The 16384-nt window shown below is 56.9% G+C and overlaps 1 protein-coding gene across 1 annotated transcript; it reads right to left on the bottom strand.

The window, feature by feature from the left end:
* Positions 1-703: 703 nt before the first annotated feature.
* Positions 704-16360, bottom strand: MDK (midkine). Its single transcript, XM_039537589.1, has 5 exons — positions 16199-16360; positions 4905-4984; positions 4547-4708; positions 2928-3089; positions 704-1684 (listed from the first exon to the last, which is right to left on the bottom strand). The coding sequence occupies exons 2-5, from the start codon at positions 4981-4983 to the stop codon at positions 1659-1661; spliced, it is 429 nt and encodes a 142-aa protein (XP_039393523.1). The 5' UTR covers position 4984; positions 16199-16360; the 3' UTR covers positions 704-1658.
* Positions 16361-16384: the final 24 nt, after the last annotated feature.

Here is a 16384-nt window from a genome sequence, read left to right on the forward strand (position 1 = left end):
CAGCATTCATAGACCAGCATGATCATCTAGTCTGACCTCCTGCCCTTCACAGGCCACAGAACCTCGCCTACCCACTCCTGTAATAGACCCATAACCTCTGCCTGAGTCACTGACGTCCTCCAACCATGATCTCAAGACTTCAAGAGTTCCTGAGCAAATGGAGCTCAGGGGAAACTCCAGCCAGCTCATGCGTCTCCCCAAGGGGGGGATTTGTTCCAATCCTTAGCCAAGCCAGGAAGCCTCCTTTCAAATACAAACCCTTCTCCAATATAATAATAGACTGGCACAATAAACTGCAGCCAAGCCCACCTCCCTTGGTAACTATCTGGTTTCCGCACCTTTCCCTCATGGAGGTTTAACCTCATGTAGGAGCTTTGCTCCCAGCAAGCCCATGGGTAGAGACCAAGAGCTGCAGTGCCATAGGTAGCTATAGCTGCTTGATGTCAGCCTACCTGAAATTCTTATTCTGCTCACCCTTTCCTACCTCACTATTGGCTTATTTACTTCAACTAAGTCACACTCAGTTTAACAGAGTCCTGGCCCAACCACCCCAGTGGAGCCCTGGCTAACCCTCCAGGCTAGGCAGCAGCCACTGGCCTGATCCAGCAATAACCATCACTGCAGCTAGTATGTCACAGCCTCTCCTGGCTGGCACCACGGCAGAGTTCCCAGCACAGAAGCAGAATGTGGTACTAGAGATGGGTTTGTTTTTTTAAAGACTTTTATTGGAAAAGAAAAAAAAAACTCCAAAAGTGGCGAGGGCTGGCCCAACACCTGTGTGAGAGCGGAAAGCAGGGAGAGGCCACAGAGCCCTGGCACAGACATGGATTAGAAGAAACAGAAGGGAAAGGAAGAGAGAAGGGAAAGGCCCATGAACCTGGGGGAGATTCTTTCCTGGTTGCTGCAGGACTCTTGGGTTTGCACCCGCTGGTGGAAAAGCAGGCAGCAGGAAGGGGTCACCCTGACCAAAGAGGCCAGTCCTCAGGTGAACAACTTGTGAGCAAATGCAGGTGAAGTGGGGGAGGCTACAGGCACGCAGCAGACCACCGCTGGGAGGCACACATCATGCCTCTTGCGAAGTCAAGGAAACCAGAAATAACAAGACACATCTCCAAATGTTTCCATTGCACATGAGCCCAGCCACGCACTGGGGCTCATCCCTTCCTGCTCTCATCATACCTGCCCTCTGTGACCGGGTTACTTGCTAATTCAATGGTTAGCTTTTCTTTTTCCTTAAAGCACCACTGTGAATCAGACAGGTCACGAGCTTGCCAGAGACGTGCCAAAGGCCACTTAGCTGCAACAAAACCGTGAAGGGCTCCAGCTGCTCCCAGCCCAGAGCACCCCACGCACATTGCACTGAATAGCTGGAAACAGAGGCAAAGGGAACACTGGGGTCCAAATAAAGGTGCCGGACAGTGGCACAGAGTGGGTATGGGGAAGGTAAACAGCACCTCCTTCAGGCGAGGGCGGATTTGGTCTCTACACAACTAGTGATTAAAAAAGGCATCACAGTTAAGGATGAAGTTGGGGAGGAGGAAGAATGGAATTTGGCAAAACATCGCCGAGCGGGGGGACCATGCTGCAGCGCCGAGTGGTGTATGTCCAGATGGGTTCAGGCACCGTGTCTAGGAGACGGGAGGGTCGGCCCGTCCCTTCTAGTCCTTCCCCTTCCCTTTCCTGGCTGTTTGAAACAATGGAACAAGACATGAGTTAGTGCATCTGCAGGACGACCCCATTGTATCTGGAGAGGTCACTTCAGCATGTCTGTAGCTGACCCGGTACAAAGCTGCCTGGCTTGGGTTTTGGCTGCAGTGGCACATAGGCCAGGCAGCTGCAGTGAATCCAACCAGGACCAAGGGAGGGTGAACCCTGCTAGTCAGTGCACTTGCCTGGAAAGTCTCTGCTCAGTGGGTACAGTGCTTGCCATCTCCAGAGTCCCAGGTGATGCTACCATCTGCTGGTGGATCACCCAGCCCTCCTGTCCTTTGACATACCAGGAGGCACCGTATTATTTGCATTAACCTGAGTTGTGTTTTGGGGGTGCAGTGACCAGGTAGGGCTGGCAGGGCAATAGCAGGGGAGAACATCCAACAACTGGTCATGTCCTGGTCACAGTCATAGAGTGAGGCCTGCCCAGGCATTGAGGAAACCAGCTCAATAATCTATATACCACTGTCTTGCACTCAAAAGTAGATGGCAAGCACAGATGGCAGTTCCCAGCTACAGCTGTGACTCCAGTGGGCACAAGCAAACTGTATCAAGACCCTTTAATGCCCAGCAGTGAGAATGGACTGGGGGCCTTTCACACCTTGAAGGATCCCAAAATGCCTCTCAGGTTTTATAAGCAGAAATTGCTTAAGCCCCATTGAAACACAACTCTCTGTAGGGTGCACTGCGATGCAACACACCAGTTAAGGGAGCGAGAGAGGGTGAAATCCTGGCTCTACTGAAGTCCATGGGAGTTTTGCCACTGGAGACAGGATTTCACCTAGAGACTCCTGTAGTGAGATTTGGAGCCCTGTGGAATGAAATGATCTGAATAGGAATTTCATCGGGGTAGAGTTAACAACCCAGCTCTTGTAAAAAGAACCAGGGTCTTAAGGAGCCCATGTATCCAGGACCTGAGTGTTTTGTTTCCTCCAACAGATTACTCTTGCATTTGCAGAGAGCTCCACAGACCCTGCCAGCACACAGGGTCAGGACTGACTCAGAGCCCTTCCTAATGAATCACCAGCACCACTCTGCAGTGTTAGGGCTGTCCTTGGAAGTGCAATCCAGACAGACCCAGTTTAGCTTGGGAGATCCAACAGGATCACATCCCCAGCTGGGATGGCTGCATTCCTCTTGAATGTGTCATGCACCCGACATACAACGGCTCTTTTCATATGGAGGTGGGATAAGGACTTCCAGTGGTGGGGACTGACCTTTGGATTTTGACTTGGTCTTGGGAGAACAGGGCTTGGTCACTTGAATGGTCTCCTGACACTCGGCATTGTACAGGGCTTTCTTCAGGGTACCTGAACGGGCCTTTAGACCTGTGGCAGCATCGCACCCGCCCCAGCTCTCAAACTTGTACTTGCAGTCAGCTGGAAGAGAGGTTGGAGCCATTAGTTCTATGCAGGGCCCAGAGTAAATGGCAGCCTGTTAGGAGCCACAGGAACAGTGATGGGCTGGCGGCCAAACTATGTTCATGCTGCTCAATCTGACAGCCTGGTATTGCATTCACATTAGTCCAGCCAGCAACCACACTGCCTCTTCCGGCCCTGCAAGACATTGGGTCATCCCACTTGAGTGAATAGCACTGGCCACATGCAGCATGTGGGGCAACTACTGCCCCGTGTCACATGGATGCAACACCCTGATAGCATCTGTATAGCTCTCATGCTCCCTCCTGGGGACCTGACACCTGAACTCGGTTCTTCACGGGTCTGCCTCAACGAACAGGCCATTCCAAAAGGTCTGATACCCAAACGGTGAGGCACAGTTAGGCAGCTGGAGGGCAAAGGCAGATGAGGCTACTCACCCCAGACCCCAGTCCCCATCCCCCAGCTCAAGCTTTGATGATTGCAGCACCAGCTAATATAGTTTCAGAGGGGGCTTGGCAAGAATGGCCCAGGGGTTGCCAGGTCTGAACTTCTGGAAAGGGACGCAGGACTCACAAGCTGGGCAAGTGTAAAGCAAAGATCAGTTGTGTGGTACTACTGGGTCAGACTGTCTGGTGAACCCCATTCTGCATCAGACTAGTGGTGTATCTAACCTGCCCCTGATGCACTGGGTCAGGTCAATGGCCCATACAGCCTGATATCCCTAGGTGTCCACCAAGGCTAATGTGGCCTGCAGAGCCTTTTCTGCGGGCCCCTTCCCAAATGGACTCCAATAGCAGCGGCTGAATTTGGCACCCTCCAGCTAGGGTTAGTCTCTGCTCATTTCAGCCTCACCCGTCCCCAGTAGTAAATTCCTGCATTGGCCAGGTGCCCTACCTTCTCTGGGAAGTGGAGAGCTCAGCAACGCCTATTGCTCCTATGGCAGAGATAACCTGACTTGCGTCTAGCCTTTCATCCATTGCATTGCACCTACAATGCACTGCTCCTTTCCCTTCGGCAGGGAAAGAGACCTTATCTCACAGACGTGCTGAACCCAGGAGTACCCACTGGGCAGCTCATGGCCATCCCAGCCTTTAACAAAGGTGTGGTCTGCAGAGACTACATGTCCCACCATGCAATCCTCTGCCAGGTGGGAATGGCCAGGCCAGACCATTGCATACAGGGACATGCAGGCTCTATGAGACACACAGATACATTAGCACATTAGGTGCAAGACAGTGGAAGGTCAGGTCACAGATGCACACTTGGGCTCCTGGCTAGCTGCTTGTATGGTGTCGAGAAGGCTAATGTTGGAGCTCCCATATGTTAAAGGGACAACAACCACAAAGACTCCAGCTTTTGGACAAAAGTCCTGCCAGTTTCCCACAGCCATGGGAAGCTGGTGGTCCCTGGTTGCCCTCTGAGCCTGGTGAGTCTCTGGGATGGGGCTGTGCACTCACCTCCAAACTCCTTCTTCCAGTTGCAGGGGATCTTGCACTTGAGTCTCTTAGTCTCCTCCTTGCAGGTCCCCTCGCGGTAGCCCACACCACAGTCTTTGCTGTTTGGGGTGCAGGGCCCCCAGCGCCAATCCTCACACTCGGAGCCGTTCTTCTTCACCTTGTCTGCAGTGCAGAGGAGGGAGCAGGCAGTCACTCCGAAGGATACAGAACAGCAGCTGGCCCCATAGACAGGGGTTCTGCCCTCCCTCACTTGCAGCCAGAGACATGAACATCCCCTGCCCCCACCCGTAACCAGCCCCACGGAGTATAGGATGAGAGACAAGTTCTCTTCCTAAGCTGCCATGAGTTTGCCCCTCACCTTTCTTGTTTTTACCAGCCTCAGAGGCTGCAGCCAGGAGGATCAGCACCAGGAGGAGGAAGAGCCCACGGACCTGCATTCTGCGTGGAAGAAGGGAGATATATCAGCACAGAAAGCCAAGCCTGCGCACTAGGGGGAGGACCCAGGTGTGAGGGATGGCACATGTGAGGAGCAGGACATGGGGCTGATGGTGGGGAGGGAAAGGTGGTTCTGGAACTGACGGGCAGGACTGCGTGGGCTCAGGGGAGTGTGTCTGGGTCACTCGCTTCTGTGCAGCCCCCTCTGGACTCTCCTCACAACCTCAGTGTATCACTTTGCAGGACAGAGCTGGAAACATGTGCAGCCCCCAAACTCTGAGCTGAGATCTCTCTTCCCTAGGCAAAGCCCAGGGCTGGAGGAGGGACTGAGGGACAGGAAATGAGGGAGAGGCTACCACTCTGAGCTCCATCAGCCCTAATGCTTGGCCTGGCCCAGCAGGAGGGAGTCAGGGCCCTTCCTAGGGCTCTGTGTGTCAAGTGGGAGCCTCACCTAGCTGCAGGATTTGGGAGGCTCCTAAGCCAGACTCGGGGACAGGGATGGGACACAGACAGCCACCGTAGTCTGGAGGAAAGTGAGGCTGGCTTGCCACCACAGACCAACAAACAGTGAGTGTGACAGGGCCAGACTCCCCAGCCTGTGTGTGTTCCCAACTTACAAGCCCTCCAGGCTGGGGGCCATTCAGACACAGACAGAGGCTGCAGAGGGTCCATGGTGCAATCCAGCTCCCACCCCAATTCTCCCCTTCCAAGCTGGATGGTCAGTGCTCACAGTGGGGTAGCTGCAGCCATATTTAAATAGATGCTACCTCTGGTTACAGAGGTGCATGAAAGAAGGAGGGGTGAGTCCTTCCCACTACGGAGTAAGGGATGGATAAGGTAACCCCAGACACCCTGCCCAGCCCAGCCCTCTAGCTGGGTGAGGAGGAGCAGCTCCCCCTCCAATAATGAGTTCCCCAGTGTTCCAGCAGCTCAACCCCCTTTATCCTGCTGCTGCCCTCAATACTGGGCCTATGGGCATGAGGCAGTGGGCCCAGCATGCATGTCCCTCTGGGAACTCAGTGTAGTCTAAATGCTGCCTCCTCAGATCCACCTTGACCAGGAGCAGGGGGCCTGAGGGGATTTGACTTTCAGGGTTCCACAGGCATGAATAAAGAGGAAAGTCAGCTCCAAGTGGAGAAGGGCCGAGGTGGGGTGGGGTGAGCAGAGCCTTCATATGCTAAATGCATACAAACCATTGGGAATCCCAAGGTCTTGCCCACATCAAAAGGCAGTCGCCTCCTCCCTGAACCAGCCAGGAAGGCACATCTGGATGGGCATGTCACCACCCAGATGTGAGCAGACTTCGGTTTTAAGTTGCCAACCCTCCAGGATTGTCTTGGAGACTCCAAGAATCGAAGATTAATCGTTAATTCAAGATTGTCACATGAGGAAACCTCCAGGAATACGTAAAACCAAAACTGGCAACCCTAGCTGGTTTCCAGGTGAAGGAAACCAGAGAGTGAAAAGGAGGGGGCAGCCAAAGGTACCAGACAGGGCTTGTCCACACCAGCCTGGTGAGGAGGCAACTCGCAGCCACACGCAGAGCCCACCCTGAGAGGGTCACAGATGACCACAAAGCTGTAACTATCTTTATATGCCTCTCTGTACGGAGGGTCAGGTTTCGCTGTGGAAGTGGACAGACTCCTGGCCTCTTCTGGGCTCTACTGTAGCCCCGTGGAAAACCAGGCCCTGTGCGCAAGTTAGAGAAGGCCCTTAGCTTCGCACAACACTTGGGCCTGATCCTTTCTCATCCCCCCTCCCCCAAGCTCCCATTGATGTACGGTGGTGGGACAGTGCAGGATTGGGCCCTGCTTTTCGGCTTCCGTGGAGTCACCTTCTCTGTCCCCCCTCTGCTGGTGAGACCCCTTCCGGTGAGTATCAGAGTGGGAAGAGGGCTCAGGACTCCTGGTACAGGGTGTGGGTCAGTACATTAACATCACAATCCCCCCCAGCTTCAAACCAGGCGCAGCCAAGAGGAGGCTGGGAAAGCCAATCTGCCTGAGGGTGGGATTTGTGCTGCTCCGGCCCTTGGAAAGCTGTTTGTCCTGTTTGTCTGCTGGCAGTAATGAGCCTCTGCTCCCTACTCCCCATCCCCAGTGATTCCCCAGCCCCCTTCCATGCCCACATTTCCCAGTGCCTCCTTTATCCAGCGCCCAGCAGGCCGCCTCGCCCACGCCAGAGATCCCCGACGTTGGGGGGATGGCAGCTGCCATGGAACCTTTATCCGGCTCCAAAAGAATCCAGGGCAGAAAAAAACCACGACCATCAGTTTTTGAGAACTAAAACAGAAGATTAAAAAAAAAACAACCCACACAATGTGGAGCTCATGTGGAGCTTTAGAAGTGAAGCTGCTCCCCCTGCTGGCTCCCTTAATGTCAGTCCATTACCATATCGCCACAAAGGGACCATGGATGCAGAAGGCCAGTCTGTGTAGGGGGAGGGGGAAGACATGGACATAGGCGCTGTGCATGTGTAACCCACACATTTCCTGGGTGTGGTGTTCTGGCCCATCGAGTGGCACTGAGACCACTTAGAGAGAGAGAAAATGAGTCTGCTCTACAGCCTTAGCTAACAGCTAGCTGGCTTTTAGCTCATGTGGTAGAGGCTCATGCACTAAGCTGCAGAGGCCCCAGGTTCAGTCCTGCCCACCAATGACTGGGGGGGCTGTCAGTGTTACAGGTGTGCATGAACATGCCTCTGTGTTTGAATGTGCAATGGAGGAACTTGTGCACAGTGGGAGAGCGTGTGTGGCATGCATCTGTGGGGGAGCATGTATGTGTATGGAGGGAGTATGTGCACAGTGGGACTGTGCATGTGTTTGCACTATTGAGCAGTAGTCAACATTGTTAAGTTGACTGAGTTTCTACTTTAGCTCCACTTCTGTTGACTTCTCTGAGAGGGCCCCTGGCTAGGGTTGCAGTCACAGGTGCAGTGTCCCTGCGTGGGCAGGTCAGTGGCTTGACTCGACTCTCCTCCTAGTTTCCAGTAAATAAGGTGGCTAGAAATGGGTCCAACTCCAAATCAGAGACCTGGAGGGTGGGACACAGAATCGAGACTCAGAATTCCCCAGCTCATCTGTTTCTACTGTAGATTGAACCCTAACTAAGCCCCGATGCTCCTACATTGGATGGGGTTGAAATCTAGCTCTGGAGCCCTCTCTAGAGCTGTTCTGCAGAAAGCTGTCCCTTCTTTGGTGGGGTCTGAGCTGCTGCTGACATCAATGCATCTGTCCCCTCCTCATAGCTCTAGGAGATCCCGCAGCATTGTGAGTGTGAACAAAGGGGCCTGGCAGACCAGTGCCAGGTCCTGGCAGTAGGGGGATGGGCAACAGCTTTTCACCTGCTCTTCCCATGACCAACGAGAATTCCTCTGATGTTTTCCCCATTGGTGGCAGTTCCATGAAGGACAGCAATAGACACATTGAGCTGGTACAGCCAGTGACAATGCCAACTTCCCCCACACCCACCAAGGACCAATACCAAGGGGCTGGTGGGTAACAATGCCAGAGGGTGACATGCACATTAAATAAATAGATACAACTTCACCACCAGGGGGAACCAGACAGGTTGCACCTGAAGCCCAGGCTTCCAGCTGGCAGAAAGATCAAGGCAGCAGGGACTGCACTAAGCTACTGCTCACAATGCTTTTTTAGCTTGAGGCATCATTCTGATTGAAGAGTTGGGGGGAGAGGGAGAGAGTGTCCAGCAAAGGTTGCCCTGGAAATTATGTCATTAAAAGCCCCATTTTCCAAAGTGATGCTTGATTCTTAGAGGTGCTGAGCCAGCTGGATTTGTGGGTCCAGAGCATCTCAAATACAGCCAAGATCAAAGGGGAGAGGACTGTAGCTCCCACACCAGACTTTGTCCCATTCTGGAACGCCAGGCCCCAGTCTTGCCATTACAACTCCCATACACCTCACCCAGGCTTGGAGCTTAAACAGGAGGGGACAGGCCCCAGGCAGCTTGTGCAGAAGAGGGAGAAAACCCCTATACATGGAATGGCAACCGCCAACCCAGGGAGCAGGTGAAATCCAGGTAGTAGGAGGGGAGGGGATTAGCTGAGCATTAAGATTACAGCTGCTTGGAGCCAATGCATTTGCAGATGTGATGCTTCCCACTAGGTCCATATGCAGGGGGTGCAGCTCTGCTTGGCTTCACCTTCTGCCCTGTACCAAGTGCATTGCCAGGCTACCCACTTGTCAACTCCTTTTCCCCACCTACAAGCCCCAGTAAACCAGGAAAACATGGCACACACCTTCTCACTGTTGCTTATGACTAGGCAGCTCCCAAGCGTGATGGCAGCACACCCACCCTGGCTCCAGTGAATCAACTGCCCCTGCTGTGTGAGACCCTCCCTGCAGGCCTGTTATAGGAGAGGACACACTGGGGGCAGTGTGGGGGGAGAAACACTGGGTCAACTTTCGCTCCCTTCCCCCACACGGTCACCCCGGCAGCACGCTGGGGAAAGCAGCTCAGTTCGTTATTCAGGCTCCAGTGCACTCACCTTTTGTGTGTCCGTTGCTGTGAAGCTCTCGGCTTCACTCTGAATTGAACTGTCACAGACAATTACACAGCCCCGCTGGTTGAAGGCAGAGCTGAGGGGACGAGAGCCGCCTTCCGCTTTCCCCACCTCAGCTGGGAATTATCCTGGGGAACCCAGCGCCAGCCAGAACGAGCTCAAGCCCTTTCCCACCAAACTCTCCTCAAAGAGGCTGCAAGGACAAGAGCTCAGCACTGAGAACGAGCCAGAACAGCCCACCTTCCAGAGGCAGAGGCTGGGAGCTCACTACAGCCAACACTGCTGCCCTGCTCTCTACAGCACCTCCTGCTGGGAGTGGATGGGACTAAGGTAACTAAGAGCCCCCCTCGAGACAGTGTCCTATCCAATTCCCTACTGGGCCCTCAGAGCAGCACCTTCAAACTCTATCTCCCCTTTTACTCAGACTCTCCCATTCACCTCCACTCTGTAACCTCTGCTTCTGCCTTGGCCCTGGGCTATCCTCTGCCCACCTCTACAACGTGGCCTTGTGTAACACAGCCTCCAGTCTGCTCAAGGTGATATTCCCATCTCCTCTGGCCCGGGCTAATGCAGCTCCCTCCTCCCCGGCCTCCAACACTTGCAGGCCTCTTCATTGGCTGCTCAGTGCAAACTGGCTGTCCTTATTTTTAAAACTCTCCATGGAGTTAGTCCATTCTACATTATGGACTTTGTCTCCTTGTTTCTTCTGCTCTTCTAGTACCAGTCTCCTTTCTGCTATATCCCTCAACTTCTTCCCTGCCCCCAGTATGGGTGTGAGAGCCTTCTCTGCAGCTGGGATACCACACAGGCATGACTGCCCTCCCTGGTGCACAGTAAGCATGTCCTCCAACTTCTGGAGGCAGGATGCACTACCCTGTCCTCTGCCTGTGAGCAAAACCCCCAGGAAACACTTCCAAAAACAAAACAAGAGTCCTCGTTTCAGTGTGACCTACCAGAACTCTGTGTCTGAGCTCCCCCTGCAGGGGCAGCAGCTAAACACTAGTTTCTGAGTGCTGTCCCAGTGACAGACAAGCATAGGACAGACAAGCAAAACAGGGCAGGGGTGGACAGGCTTGGCTAAAGCCCTGGCCTAGGGAGCAAGGAGTTCTGGGTTCTGTGCCAAGTTCTACTAATGAGTTGCTATGCAAGTCACTTTCCATCCATGTGCCTGAGTTGGAAAGAAAAAAACCCCCAACCATTGGAGATAAACTCTGGCCATTATTCAGTCTATGGTATTCTGTGGAGAAAGGGAGGGAATAAAAATGTTCAGAATAATTTCAGTCCCCCTGATGGTTCCAATTCCAGATAAAACTAACTTGAAATGTGCTTGCAAAACTGTTGGTCCTTTTTGCAACTGACTCCACCTGCCCCCTTGCTGGCTGGTTACATCGTTCACAAGTTTGGCTCCTCAGATGTTCAAATCCAGGGTACCTATCCCTCATGCCTGCTCTCTCCCAAGCAGGCTGTCCATGCTGAGCTGTGAGAGTTTATACAGATTTTGGCAGCATCTCCCATTGCCAAGGATTTCACTCACTTTGGCTCAGACCTCTGGGCGATATTGGAATGGGATCCGAAATGCCAAACATAATAATGAGGGGCCTTGGGACCCCATCTGATCTGCACTCTTTGCCAGGCAATGCCAGCTGCGGTTGCCACTCCTGCATACTTCCCTGCCCCCAGGGGTGGCTCTAGGCACCAGCAAAACAAGCTGGTGCCTAGGGCGGCCAAATCTAGGGGGCGTCCCCTGCGGCAGGGGTGAGCGGCAGGCTGAGCAGGTGGACCTGCCGCAGTCATGCCTGCGGGAGGTCCACCGGAGCCCCGGGATGACCGGACCTGCCGCAGGCATGACTGCGGAGGGGGCGCTCCTCCCGCGGCGCGGCTGGACCTCCCGCAGGCATGACTGCGGCAGCTCAAGCGGAGCCGCCGCGTCCGCGAACCGTCCGCAGCCGCGGGGGGTCCAGCCGAGCCACGCGGGACCAGCGGACCCTCCGCAGTCATGCCCGCGGGAGGTCCGCTGCTCCCGCGGCTCCGGGGCGCCTCCCGCGCATGACTGCTTGGGGCGGCCAAAATGCTAGAGCCGCCCCTGCCTGCCCCCATACCTGACTGATCCCTCTGCAGCCACCAGACCTCTGGTTCTTGTTGCTGCTGCCTGGAAAGACCCTGAGAGACCCTAGGGAGTGAGGAACATCGCTTTGCAGCTAATCCTATCTGCACCCCTTTCAACACGGGGACCCCTCTGCTTGGCTCACACTGCAGCTGGGTCAGAACAGGGGCGGCTCCAGGCCCCAGCACGCCAAGCGCGTGCTTGGGGCGGCATGCCATGGGGGGCGCTCTGCCAGTCGCCGGTAGGGCGGCAGGAGGCTCCGGTGGACCTCCCGCAGGCGTGACTGCGGAGGGTCCCATGGAACCAATGGACCCTCCACAGGCACGCCTGCGGGAGGTCCACCGGAGACGCCTGCTGCCCTACCGGCGACCGGCAGAGCGCCCCCCGCGGCATGCCGCCCTGCTTGGGGCGGCGAAATGTCTAGAGCCACCCCTGGGTCAGACAGCTGAGCCTCCGAGTCCGTGAAGCACAGGGCAGGGGCAGAAGGGGGGTTAACACCCCCCCCCCGCTTTTGAACCTTGGTGCTTTCCCTAAAGCTGAGCAGCTCTTACTCCCCAGGGACGGGAGCAGCACATCCTCCCTGCCAGGATCTCAGTACCAGAGGGAGCCAGGGCAGGGGATGCTAAACCTTCCCCATGGACTCGTTATATGCAATAAGGGGCTGGTACCCTAATGCTCTGGGGCCGGTGAAAGAGCAGGACTGTATGGGATTAGTGAGCTTTCGCCAGGGACCATGATAACCTGCCCTTCATGGTAGGGAAAAGCGCCTATTCTGAGGGGGGAGGGGTTGCCTGTTGCCCCCTTACTACCCGGGATGGGCTGATTCATTCCACAGCCTCCCGTTCAGCCCTGGCTTGCAGGAGCCTGGTTGCCTGTGGTTAAAGCTGCAGCTGGGAGGGAGACTGGGGAGGCTGGCTGCCTACCCACCCATCACATGCAACTCCTGCTAAATCTGCCTTTTCAGGGAAGGCCACTGACCTTCTATACTATGCTGAGAGCAGCCCCCTGCTCTGACGCCATTTCCCCCTTCCCCTCCAGCAGTCACATCCCTCTAGGTGTCTCCAAGCCATTCTCCTCCTCTGAGCACCCCCTGCCCTCTTCCTCCACACCCTCTCAGGCTTCTTGCCTTGACTCCTCCTTCCTCCCCACCGAGCGTCTCCTTGGATTTCATCCTCACTGGGATCTTCAGCATCTCCTTGGTTTTGACCCTCTCTGCCCTGACTCCCTTCTGTCCTCTGCCCCATAGGGCCAGATGCTCTTCCCCTCCCATAATGGCCCTGGCAGGGTGAGTGCAGATGTTGCTCTAGTGCAGGGGTGGGCAAACTACGGGCCGCGGGCCACATCCGGCTCACAGGACCGTCCTGCCCAGCCCCCGAGCTCCTGGCCTGGGAGGCTCACCCCCAGCCCGTCCCCCGCAGCCTCAGCTTGCTCACTTCGCTCTGGGCAGCAGGGCTGTAAGCTTCTGGGGCAGTGCAGCTGCAGAGCCTGGCCTGACCCAGTCTCTGTGCTGCGTGGTGGCGGCAGCAAGGCCTGGCTCCAGGCAGCATGGTAAGGGGTCAGGGAGCAAGGGGGGTTGGATAGAGGGCGGGGGAGTTCGGGGTGGTGGTCGGGGGCAGGAGTGTGGATGGTGGTCAGGGGGGAAACAGGGGGTTGAAGGGGGGCAGGGGTCCTGAGGGGCAGTCAGGAAGGAGGGGGGGTTGGATGGGGCAGCAGAGGGCAGTCAGGGACAGGGGTTCCGGGGGCAGTCAGGGGACAGGGAGAAGGGGTGGTTGGATGGGGCAGAGGTTCTGGGGGGGCTGTCAGGAATGAGAGGAGGGGTTGGATGGGGCAGCGGGGGTCCGAGGGCAGTCAGGGGACAGGTATCCCAGAGGGGCCATCAGGGAACAGGGGGATTGGATGGGGCAGGAGTCCCGGGAGGGGGGCAGATAGGAGGTGGGGGCTGGGCCACGACCCCCTCCCCTAACCGGCCCTCCATACAATTTATGAAACCCAATGCAGCCCTTAGGCCAAAAAGTTTGCCTGTCTCTGGACTAGTGAATTGCCCCAGCTCTGGGGCCAGGGCAGGTCAGTTCAATGTGCCCAGCGTGCACTGGCCTCCAGGTCTGACTGGGTGGCAGCTGCTCTGAAGCATGAGGCTGTATCACCATGATCTGTCTTCTCCCCTGTTACGCTCAGTCCTTTCCCCTGGACATGGGGTGGCACCATTCTTGGGCTTCCTTGGATTTTGCAGAATGAAGCAGAAAGTATCTCAGCTGTCAGCTCTCCTCACTCCCCTGTGTTGTCAGGTCACTCTAACACCTCCTCCTGCACAGAGAACTGTCTCCATGACCCAACCTCTCTTTCCCAAGGACCTGCAAATCTAGCCCATTCAAACCTCGCCTTCCCCTGCAGATCCAGACCCAGGCAGTGCCCCAGCTCCATAGCCATCCAGCCCCAGGAGATTCCTCACAGACTCTACAGATGCCCTCCTGGAATCTCCCCAAAGTCCTGCCTCTCCTGCTCCCTCTGCCAATCTGGTGAGACCTTTCTCCCCCAACCACCACTTGGCAAAGGAATCCATGGACTTCTCTCTATCTGGCCCCAGTCCATGAGGGCACCCACAACAGCACCTCCTCCTCCAGCACAGCCAGCTTCCAATCATCCCTTCCCTCTAGTGTCCTTTGGTTCCTGCTCCCCCATTACTGCCTGTGTGAGCATCTCCTTCCCTCCAGACCTTTCCCAGCTCATTCAGCTGCTCTCTCCCCTTCCTCTTCTCAGCAAAGTGCATGAGAGCAGCACTCCCTGCTCACCCAACAGCTTACTGGGCCATTCCTGTCTGAGCTTCACCATCCAAACCGCCCCCCTCCTTCTTGTAGTTAACCTGTAGCTCCCTCCTCATGCTCCCTGACCTTTCTGCAGCTTCCACACTGTGGGGCTAGATTCCCCTCCCTTCCCCCGATTCTGATCCTGCCTTTCAAGACATCTGTGCTGGGGCTTCCCACGAGGCTGATTTCTTAGCCCTCTCCTCTTCTCCACCTATCTTTCACCTAGTGGGAGCCTGTCACTATACAGACCTCTGGTCACAGTTGCAATCTCTGGGGATTGGCCCCACCCCGGGGTGGGTGTTACCAGAGTGGAAGCCAGGAGAGGCAAGGTAGGGAGGCTGCTCCAGATGGTGTAGAGAAGAAGGCTCTTGCACAACCCGTGGTGAGCACGTGAGAGGACAGAGATGGGGGAGGCCTGTCTAGAGGAGGGCAGGAAGGAGAGAGGCAAGGTCTGGGTGGTTGGCTGGAGCAGTCCATGGGCGGTTTTAAGGAGGCGATTGGAGCAATGGCCCGGGAGCTAGTGGAGGTGCTGGAGAGGGATGGGAGGCACACACCAGGCAGGCAGCCGCAGCCAGCAGAGCAAGGGGAGGCGCTGTAGGGACTGTGAGAACTGGGTTGTGCCCAGAGCGGGCAGGGACTTCAGCGGGCCCAACGCTCTTCCCACGCCCACAACTCAGCCCAGCAAGGGAGCCCCAGGGGCCAGCCTGAAAGCCCAGCCCGCAGCCCTCCCAGGGCCCGGGGTAGGAGTGTAACACAGAACAGAGCCCCCAGCAGCCCACCCCTGAGCCTTCGGGCTGGGGGGGTCACAGCCCAGAGCCCTCCGCCCCCCCCAGATACTGGAGAGTTGGGCGGGGGGGGGGTGTAACAGCAGGGCAGGAGGGTGAGACTATTCCGGCCTCGGGGGCTTTCTTCCTGCGGAGCGGCCCCTGGAAAGCCCTGCTGTGGCGGAGTCCCGCTCTAGCGCAGCAGGGGGAGCGCAGCCTGCTCCGCGCCCGGCGGGACCCCCGCCCCACCAGCGCGGGGGCGGAGAAAGAGCCGCCTCCACTTCTTCCCCTGCAGGCTGGAGAGGGGCCACGAGCCAGAGCTGGGGATGAACCGCGCGGGGGGTCGGGGTGGCGGCTCCGAGCGATCCCCCGGGAACGGGCTTGGTGGGTCCTAGGACGGGATCAGGGCTGGACACTGAGGCACGGCAGCCCGGGGAACCCCTAGTCCAGCCGGGCAGAGGGACCGGGGGCACCAGCGGCGGTGCCAAGGATTCATTTCCTTTCCCGGCCCCCCTGCAGCTCACAGCACTTCACCTTCTCCTCCTCCCCGCGAGCCCCTTGTTAGGGGGTGGGGAAACTGAGGCACGGAGCAGGGACTTGCCCCAGGTCACGCAGCGAGTCAGTGACAGAGTTCTGCCTCCCGGAGGCACTGGGCACCGGTAAGGTGCCCATCAGGGTGGTGTCCTGGTGGCCGGAGGGACAGGGGCAAAGATCCCTCTTTTCTGTGCGGAGGGGGCTGGGCAGCAGGTTACCCCCCGTGTTCTAGATGCACCGCGACTCCTCGCTGGTCCCAGCGTGCCCGGCAGATGACAGCCCCTGCGAGGATCTGCCGGTTCCCCCCACAGGCAGCCCCTCCCGCGCGGATCAATATTCCCCGGGAACCCGTCCCGGGCCCTGGGCTGGCGAGACTCGGGGCAGGATCGCCCCGGGACTCCGGGCTGCTGCCCGCGCTGGCGGGGGCTTTGAGCCGCGGTCCCCATCCCGAGGAGCCGCCGGCAGCGGGAGCGTCGCTCTGCGCTGCACTTACTTGTCTGGGCGCTGCGCTTTGCTCCGGTGCTCGGTCTCCGCGCGGCTCCCGGGGGTTAGTCGCTCGCTGCCCCGCCGCCGCGCTCCTGAGCTCCTTCCCTTTGTGTCTTCAGAACTAGTTTCAGCTGGTCACATGTGGACACCACCTCGCGGAGCGCAGCGGCCCCTGACGTCGCTCCCAGCTGAC

Source organism: Mauremys reevesii, linkage group 4 (genome assembly GCF_016161935.1).
Source record: "Mauremys reevesii isolate NIE-2019 linkage group 4, ASM1616193v1, whole genome shotgun sequence".
NCBI lineage: Eukaryota > Metazoa > Chordata > Testudines > Geoemydidae > Mauremys > Mauremys reevesii.